General features: G+C 43.2%; 1 protein-coding gene across 1 annotated transcript in view; it reads right to left on the reverse strand.

Annotated features, from left to right (window-relative positions):
• Positions 1-8,873, reverse strand: part of shroom3 (shroom family member 3) — a 61,365-nt gene extending 52,492 nt beyond the window's left edge. The window contains exons 1-2 of the mRNA XM_030130387.1: positions 8,389-8,873; positions 2,639-2,752 (exon numbers count right to left, since the gene is read on the reverse strand). Of these exons, the coding sequence (XP_029986247.1) occupies positions 2,639-2,752; positions 8,389-8,549 (275 nt within the window). The 5' untranslated portion in view covers positions 8,550-8,873. The remainder of the gene's footprint in view (positions 1-2,638; positions 2,753-8,388) is intronic.
• Between the last annotated feature and the right edge of the window lie 777 nt (positions 8,874-9,650).

Raw genomic sequence — 9,650 nt, forward strand, 5'->3', positions numbered from 1 at the left:
TTAATGTGTTTGTGTACAAAAAGTTTGTGATTTCACAGTGGAACCCTTTTTTTTTTTTTTTTTTTTTTCTTGTCTGGTGGCTTATTCCTCTGTTATATGTCTCAGTGTTTGTCTTATTTGTTGCATGTTTGGAAAACTAAAAATGAATAAAAAATACACTGACAAAAAAAAAAAAAAAAAGGTTCGGAGGTTCAGTTCACACTGTTGTCCCTTTAGGAACCATCACACTTAGCATTAGCGTTAGCATTAGCATTAGCATAGGAGGAGCAGTGAGTGGCCTTTGGAGGAACTGGACCGACTCCAGACCTTCATCAGTACCAGGTCCAGGACTCCAGACCCTCATCAGTACCAGGTCCAGGACTCCAGACCCTCATCAGTACCAGGTCCAGGATTCCAGACCTTCATCAGTACAAGGTCCAGGACTCTAGACCTTCATCAGTACCAGGTCCAGGACTCTGGGCCTTCATCAGTACCAGGTCCAGGATTCTAGACCTTCATTAGTTCCAGGTCCAGGATTCCAGACCTTCATTAGTACCAGGTCCATGACTCTAGACCCTCATTAGTACCAAGTCCAGGACTCTAGACCTTCATCAGTACCAGGTCCAGGACTCCGGGCCTTCATCAGTACCAGGTCCAGGACTCCAGACCCTCATCAGTACCAGGTCCAGGACTCCAGACCCTCATCAGTACCAGGTCCAGGATTCCAGACCTTCATCAGTACAAGGTCCAGGACTCTAGACCTTCATCAGTACCAGGTCCAGGACTCTGGGCCTTCATCAGTACCAGGTCCAGGATTCCAGACCTTCATTAGTACCAGGTCCATGACTCTAGACCCTCATTAGTACCAAGTCCAGGACTCTAGACCTTCATCAGTACCAGGTCCAGGACTCCGGGCCTTCATCAGTACCAGGTCCAGGACTCCAGACCCTCATCAGTACCAGGTCTAGGACTCTGGACCTCCATAGATGTGTTTGAATGGAGGGTCAGAACAGGAAGTGGACTGACCTTTGACCTGAAGCTGAAGGAACTAAAACATCTGACCAGTGTTTGTTAAAGTTTATATATTTTTTGAAAATAAACTCAGTGTTCTCTGATGTTCTGTTTGTTCTGTTTGTTCTGTTTGTTCCGTTTGGTTTGACCATCTTTGTTGATCGTTGTCGTTTCAGTTTGGTTTAAACTCGTGTAATTCTGGAATAGACGAAACCCAAGGAGAGAACCCTGAGGAACTCCACAACATATAAACCATGTAGAAGGTTTGGAACTTGTATGACTACACCCTGTGTTTACGCTCTAAGCTTTAGGGGTTCTTCAGGTCTAGTTCTGGTCTAGTTCTGGTCTGGGTTCTAGTCTGGGTTCTAGTTCTGCTCTGGGTTCTAGTTTTGGTCTGGGTTCTAGTTCTGGTCTGGGTTCTAGTCCTGGTCTGGGTTCTAGTCCTGGTCTGGGTTCTAGTTCTGCTCTGGGTTCTAGTCCTGGTCTGGGTTCTAGTCCTGGTCTGGGTTCTAATTCTGCTCTGGGTTCTAGCTCTGGTCTAGGTTCTAGTTCTGGTCTGGGTTCTAGTCCTGGTCTGGGTTCTAGTCCTGGTCTGGGTTCTAGTTCTGGTCTAGGTTCTAGTTCTGGTCTGGGTTCTAGTCCTGGTCTGGGTTCTAATTCTGCTCTGGGTTCTAGCTCTGGTCTAGGTTCTAGTTCTGGTCTGGGTTCTAGTCCTGGTCTGGGTTCTAGTTCTGCTCCGGGTTCTAGTCCTGGTCTGGGTTCTAGTTCTGCTCTGGGTTCTAGTTCTGGTTTGGGTTCTAGTCCTGGTCTGGGTTCTAATTCTGCTCTGGGTTCTAGCTCTGGTCTAGGTTCTAGTTCTGGTCTGGGTTCTAGTCCTGGTCTGGGTTCTAGTTCTGGTCTAGGTTCTAGTTCTGGTCTGGGTTCTAGTCCTGGTCTGGGTTCTAATTCTGCTCTGGGTTCTAGCCCTGGTCTAGGTTCTAGTTCTGGTCTGGGTTCTAGTCCTGGTCTGGGTTCTAGTTCTGCTCTGGGTTCTAGTCCTGGTCTGGGTTCTAGTTCTGGTCTGGGTTCTAGTCCTTGTCTGGGTTCTAGTTCTGCCCTGGGTTCTAGCTCTGGTCTAGGTTCTAGTTCTGGTCTAGGTTCTAGCTCTGGTCTAGGTTCTAGTTCTGCTCTGGGTTCTAGTCCTGGTCTGGGTTCTAGTTCTGCTCTGGGTTCTAGTTCTGCTCTGGGTTCTAGTTCTGCCCTGGGTTCTAGTCCTTGTCTGGGTTCTAGTTCTGCCCTGGGTTCTAGCTCTGGTCTAGGTTCTAGTTCTGGTCTAGGTTCTAGCTCTGGTCTAGGTTCTAGTTCTGCTCTGGGTTCTAGTCCTGGTCTGGGTTCTAGTTCTGCTCTGGGTTCTAGTCCTGGTCTGGGTTCTAGTTCTGCCCTGGGTTCTAGTCCTGGTCTGGGTTCTAGTTCTGCCCTGGGTTCTAGCTCTGGTCTAGGTTCTAGTTCTGGGTTCTAGTTCTGGTCTGGGTTCTAGTCCTGGTCTTGGTTCTAGTCCTGGTCTGGGTTCTAGTTGAACGGTTCTCCTGTGTGCTGTGTTGTCGGTGGTCTGTGGTGCGTTCGTGGTGCGTTTGTGGTGTGTTTGTGGTGCGTTCGTGGTGCGTCGGACCTGGCGGTGTAGTTGTGATGCCAGACGCTGCTCGCGGCGTCCGTCGACTCCAGACGACCGTCGCCGAGCTTCGTCGAATGCCACGAGTGCGGACGAGACGGCGGTTCACCGCGTCTGTAAAAAAACCAGAGGTCCTTGAACACACCGTCAAAGAAAAGTCCAGTCCTTCTGTTCTGAGTTTGACCGTTCCACACCAACTTCATTTAAAAAGCACCTGAAGAACCTGACAGCCGGCCAAAGCGCCGAACACCAAACATAAACCAAGGGATTAAATCAGTAAATAAAACTAGTGATAACACGGGGGTTAAGCGGGCTAAGAGCAACAAAATACGACCATTATTAAAACAAAGACAAACTAAAATCTGTTAAAAACAGCATAAAAAAAACCAGACATGTCACTCACTGATTAAAAGTTAATGTGAAAAAGTGACCATGTGACCAGGGTGGAAGGTTCCGACCAATCAGACGAACTCACAGACGACAAACAAAACAGAGGGTGTTAGCGGCGGAGTCCGCCAAGTTTGGTGACGTTACATAAGATCATTTTATAATTATATTATAAGAACAGTTCTAAGTAGAAGTGTGTTCTGTTCCATTCTAGTCATGTCACCTCAGATGTTTCTGTTAATGTGTCGTACGAAGTAAAAGACAAACTTCTGAACAGCTGGAACTTGTGGACCTTGAACGCCTCATACTTCTGTCCTGCAGTTCAAACACACCAGGACTTCATGGTGCGTTCAGCAGTGACAGCAGTCAGAGGAGGCAGGGGAGGCGGAGCCTCCCTTGTCAATCTTGAAAAGAAAAAAAAACTTGACTCTAAAATATAATAAATGTTGACAGTTGTCAGCTGGTATGTCCTATAAACTCATTTTCCATTCAAATCCAATATTGTTATTATTATTATTATTATTATTATTATTATTATTATTATTTTTTGTCAGTTAGAATATCAGAATTTCCACATGCTGCGTTCAAATACAGGAGGAGGCAGCGCTGTGCTGTGCCTCCAGCAGAACTGTCTCCTCCCCTCATGAACTCTGCTGGTACCAGTGAAAATACTGTGGCTGTCCCTCTGTATGTCACAGTTAAATGCTTTCAAACACTCTGATTCTATGCTCTGTCCTTCCATAATCTGCAGAACGTATGGAATGTATTTGTGTAATGTGTTTAGGCTCACAGATTCATCCTAAAACCGCAGTGAAACAGTCACTAGTGGAGGCACACAGTACCCCTGCCTCATGGTAGATGGTACCTGTGAGTCCACAGATTCATGCGCTGATAATCTTCTTCGTTCTTTTTTACACACTTTAATTCTCCAGGATCGGTGCATGGACTTCATGTACAAACAAAGGTCAGACCATAAACTTTTGTTATTTTTAGTTTGAAATGGCTCTTTTTGAAGGTTTCCTGTTGACTTCCTGCCGGTCTACCTATGCTGACCTGATGCAGAACCCATATACCCAGGCCGTTCCTTTGGCTCACTGTCTCTGTTCCAGTTTCTCGGACCACCATGTATGTGTAGATCTGGTTCTGACAGAGTCAGTGCCCCCCCACACATGAACCCCACTGCACGTCACTGGTGCACCTTTAAAGTGCACACGTTTCTATTTGTTTCTTATTTCCAACCTTTTAAATCCTTAGATGATCCAATCTAAACCATGTTCCATCAGGTTCTACATCTGCAGATTTAGAACATTCGGACGGGTTCTCCTTAAAGGCAGTGGTTTGTTGGCCCATGGTCCCTGAACGCCCCGTTTCCAGGTTCACACAATGACTGACATTTGGGTTCCAGAGTGAAAAGGTTCAGCTTGAAATGAAGTTTTTCCAGACAAAGAACCTGATTGTTCTCCATAGAAGGTTCCTTCTAGAACAGTGAAGGTCCTGTTCTCCCAATCTGAACATGAGCCTGGGGCTGAGAACCAAAGGAGGGAACCTCACAGAACCCCCCCCGTCCCAGGGAACGTCCAACCAACACCCTTCCACACATTTACAACAGTTTGACTGGAACCAGTTTAGAAAAGGTTCCTCTCATACTGGACAGAACCGAATAGAACCGAACAGAATAGAATAGAATAGAATAGAACAGAACCAGGGTTGGATTCAGTTTCAGTTTCTACTCAACACTAGAACGTTCAGCATCATGTTATTCCACCAGACACACGTCTGAACATTCAGGTTCTAAACCTGTTCTACAACTGTTTGTTCTAAACCTGTTCTAAACATGTTTTAAACCTGTTTGTTTTAATCATGTCCTAATCCTGTTCTAATCCTGTTCTAAACCTGTTCTAAACCTGTTTGTTTTAAACCTGTTCTAAACCTGTTCTAAACATGTTCTAGACCTGTTTGTTTTAATCATGTCCTAATCCTAATCTAATCCTGTTCTAAACCTGTTCTAAACCTGTTCTAAACTTGTTCTAAACCTGGTCTAAACTTTTTCTAAACCTGTTCTAAACTTGTTCTAAACCTGTTCTAAACTTGTTCTAAACCTGTTCTAAACTTGTTCTAAACATGTTCTAAACTTGTTCTAAACCTGTTCTAAACTTGTTCTAAACTTGTTCTAAACCTGTTCTAAACCTGCTCTAAACTTGTTCTAAACCTGTTCTAAACTTGTTCTAAACCTGTTCTAAACCTGTTCTAAACTTGTTCTAAGCCTGTTCTAAACCTGTTCTAAACCTGTTCTAAACTTGTTCTAAACCTGTTAGGTTTAAACCTGTTCTAAACCTGTTCTAAACATGTTCTAGACCTGTTTGTTTTAATCATGTCCTAATCCTAATCTAATCCTGTTCTAAACTTGTTCTAAACCTGTTCTAAACCTGTTCTAAACCTGTTCTAAACTTGTTCTAAACTTGTTCTAAACCTGTTAGGTTTAAACCTGTTCTAAACCTGTTCTAAACATGTTCTAGACCTGTTTGTTTTAATCATGTCCTAATCCTAATCTAATCCTGTTCTAAACTTGTTCTAAACCTGTTCTAAACCTGTTCTAAACTTGTTCTAAACCTGTTCTAAACTTGTTCTAAACCTGTTCTAAACCTGTTCTAAACTTGTTCTAAACCTGTTCTAAACTTGTTCTAAACTTGTTCTAAACTTGTTCTAAACCTGTTCTAATCATGTTCTAAACATGTTCTAAACCTGTTCTAAGCCTGTTCTAAACATGTTCTAAACCTGTTTGTTTTAATCATGTCCTAATCCTAATCTAATCCTGTTCTAAACTTGTTCTAAACCTGTTCTAAACCTGTTCTAAACTTGTTCTAAACCTGTTCTAAACCTGTTCTAAACTTGTTCTAAACTTGTTCTAAACCTGTTCTAAACTTGTTCTAAACTTGTTCTAAACCTGTTCTAAACCTGTTCTAAACTTGTTCTAAACCTGTTCTAAACCTGTTCTAAACCTGTTCTAAACTTGTTCTAAACTTGTTCTAAACCTGTTCTAAACTTGTTCTAAACCTGTTCTAAACCTGTTCTAAACCTGTTCTAAACTTGTTCTAAACCTGTTCTAAACCTGTTCTAAACCTGTTCTAAACTTGTTCTAAACCTGTTCTAAACCTGTTCTAAACTTGTTCTAAACTTGTTCTAAACCTGTTCTAAACTTGTTCTAAACCTGTTCTAAACCTGTTCTAAACTTGTTCTAAACCTGTTCTAAACTTGTTCTAAACCTGTTCTAAACCTGTTCTAAACTTGTTCTAAACCTGTTCTAAACCTGTTCTAAACTTGTTCTAAACTTGTTCTAAACCTGTTTGTTTTAATCATGTCCTAATCCTAATCTAATCCTGTTCTAAACCTGTTCTAAACCTGTTCTAAACTTGTTCTAAACCTGTTCTAAACCTGTTCTAAACTTGTTCTAAACTTGTTCTAAACCTGTTTGTTTTAATCATGTCCTAATCCTAATCTAATCCTGTTCTAAACCTGTTCTAAACCTGTTCTAAACTTGTTCTAAACCTGTTCTAAACCTGTTCTAAACCTGTTCTAAACTTGTTCTAAACTTGTTCTAAACCTGTTCTAAACCTGTTCTAAACTTGTTCTAAACTTGTTCTAAACCTGTTCTAAACCTGTTCTAAACTTGTTCTAAACTTGTTCTAAACCTGTTCTAAACCTGTTCTAAACTTGTTCTAAACTTGTTCTAAACCTGTTCTAAACTTGTTCTAAACCTGTTCTAAACCTGTTCTAAACTTGTTCTAAACCTGTTCTAAACTTGTTCTAAACCTGTTCTAAACTTGTTCTAAACTTGTTCTAAACCTGTTCTAACCTTTCTAAACTTGTTCTAAACCTGTTCTAAACTTGTTCTAAACCTGTTCTAAACTTGTTCTAAACTTGTTCTAAACCTGTTCTAAACCTGTTCTAAACCTGTTCTAAACTTGTTCTAAACCTGTTCTAAACTTGTTCTAAACTTGTTCTAAACCTGTTCTAAACTTGTTCTAAACTTGTTCTAAACCTGTTCTAAACCTGTTCTAAACTTGTTCTAAACCTGTTCTAAACCTGTTCTAAACTTGTTCTAAACTTGTTCTAAACCTGTTTGTTTTAATCATGTCCTAATCCTAATCTAATCCTGTTCTAAACCTGTTCTAAACCTGTTCTAAACCTGTTCTAAACTTGTTCTAAACCTGTTCTAAACTTGTTCTAAACTTGTTCTAAACCTGTTCTAAACTTGTTCTAAACCTGTTCTAAACCTGTTCTAAACTTGTTCTAAACTTGTTCTAAACCTGTTCTAAACCTGTTCTAAACTTGTTCTAAACCTGTTCTAAACCTGTTCTAAACCTGTTCTAAACTTGTTCTAAACCTGTTCTAAACCTGTTCTAAACTTGTTCTAAACCTGTTCTAAACCTGTTCTAAACTTGTTCTAAACTTGTTCTAAACCTGTTCTAAACCTGTTCTAAACTTGTTCTAAACTTGTTCTAAACCTGTTCTAAACTTGTTCTAAACCTGTTCTAAACCTGTTCTAAACTTGTTCTAAACCTGTTCTAAACTTGTTCTAAACCTGTTCTAAACTTGTTCTAAACTTGTTCTAAACCTGTTCTAAACCTGTTCTAAACTTGTTCTAAACCTGTTCTAAACCTGTTCTAAACTTGTTCTAAACCTGTTCTAAACTTGTTCTAAACCTGTTCTAAACTTGTTCTAAACTTGTTCTAAACCTGTTCTAAACCTGTTCTAAACCTGTTCTAAACTTGTTCTAAACCTGTTCTAAACCTGTTCTAAGCCTGTTCTCATAGTGCTCCATCCTGTCACTTCTCAGCTCCAGTTCCTTCTCCTCGTACTCGTCGTGTTTATCTTCATAAATAAACAGGAACAGATTTTATCAGGATAAGTGGAGACACAGACCTGAAGCAGAGCATTCTGGGTAATGACAGGACGTGACTGGAATACCTCCAACTAGGAGGCTCCACCCCTTTACAGGCTCCACCCATTTACAGGATCCACCCATTTACAGACTCCACCCATTTACAGGATCCACCCCTTTATAGGCGCCACCCATTTGAAGGAGGTGCAAAATGGAACCCGACACAGTATAATAAATAAATACCGTGGTTACCTGGAGGTGACTAATGGGGTCATGTGACCGTGGTTACCCGTAGCTGTGGTTACCCGTAGCCATAGTTACCCGTATCCGTGGTTACCCGTAGCCATAGTTACCCGTATCCGTGGTTACCCGTATCCGTGGTTACCCGTATCCGTGGTTACCCGTAGCTGTGGTTACCCGTAGCTGTGGTTACCCGTATCCGTGGTTACCCGTATCCGTGGTTACCCGTATCCGTGGTTACCTGGTGGTGAACCTCAGGACTCTGGAGATGATCCCTGCCGTCAGTCCGCTGACGTTGGCCTCAGATGGGCTGCGACACAGCGCTCCTTCAGACGCTCCAAGCTCCGCCTTCTTCTGCTTCTTCCGGAGCTTCCTGCGGTAAAAGGCCTCCAGCAGCTCCATGACCTCTGACCTCTGAGACCTCTGACCTCTGAGACCTCTGACCTCTGTGACCTCTGACCTCCAGACCAACTCCACTGGTTCTACTGTCCACGCCCACAGCGTTCTTTAGGAAGTTGGAGAACCTTCCATTTCCACTGTTTGCATCAAAATAAAACTGACTTCTGTGTCCTGATGGACTCAGCTGGGTTCCTCCTGGGTTCTCCTACTCAGTTCTCCTCTTTGGTTGTCCTCCTCAGATCTCCTCTTCGGTTCTCCTCCTCAGTTCTCCTCCTCTGTTCTCCTCTTTGGTTCTCCTCCTCTGTTCTCCTCCTCAGTTCTCCTCTTTGGTTCTCCTCCTCAGTTCTCCTCCTCGGTTCTCCTCTTCAGTTCTCCTCCTCAGTTCTCCTCCTCGGTTCTCCTCCTCTGTTCTCCTCTTTGGTTCTCCTCCTCAGTTCTCCTCCTCTGTTCTCCTCCTCAGTTGTCCTCCTCTGTTCTCCTCTTTGGTTCTCCTCCTCAGTTGTCCTCCTCTGTTCTCCTCTTTGGTTCTCCTCCTCAGTTCTCCTCCTTGGTTCTCCTCTTTGGTTCTCCTCCTCAGTTCTCCTCCTCGGTTCTCCTCTTTGGTTCTCCTCTTCAGTTCTCCTCCTCGGTTCTCCTCCTCTGTTCTCCTCTTTGGTTCTCCTCCTCAGTTCTCCTCCTCAGTTCTCCTCTTTGGTTCTCCTCCTCTGTTCTCCTCCTCAGTTGTCCTCCTCTGTTCTCCTCCTCTGTTCTCCTCTTTGGTTCTCCTCCTCAGTTCTCCTCCTCGGTTCTCCTCTTTGGTTCTCCTCCTCAGTTCTCCTCCTCGGTTCTCCTCTTTGGTTCTCCTCTTCAGTTCTCCTCCTCGGTTCCTCCTGCTCTGTTCTCTGTGGTTCTTTTTCTAACTCCTGTCTTCTGCGCCTCCTCCTCTGTCCTCCTTCATCTGGTTTCTGAGTCTATCGTCTCTCCTCGTCTTTGAAGCTCCGCCTCCTTCCAGCGGTCCCACCCCCAGGTCATTAAAGCAAACGACGTGATTACGAGTCATTAGTTTGATAACAAGAAAGTAAACAACCGGGGGGGGGGGGGGGGGGAGAGAGTGAGGGAGGGGGG

Source organism: Sphaeramia orbicularis, unplaced genomic scaffold (assembly GCF_902148855.1).
Source record: "Sphaeramia orbicularis unplaced genomic scaffold, fSphaOr1.1, whole genome shotgun sequence".
Taxonomy (NCBI): Eukaryota; Metazoa; Chordata; class Actinopteri; order Kurtiformes; family Apogonidae; genus Sphaeramia; species Sphaeramia orbicularis.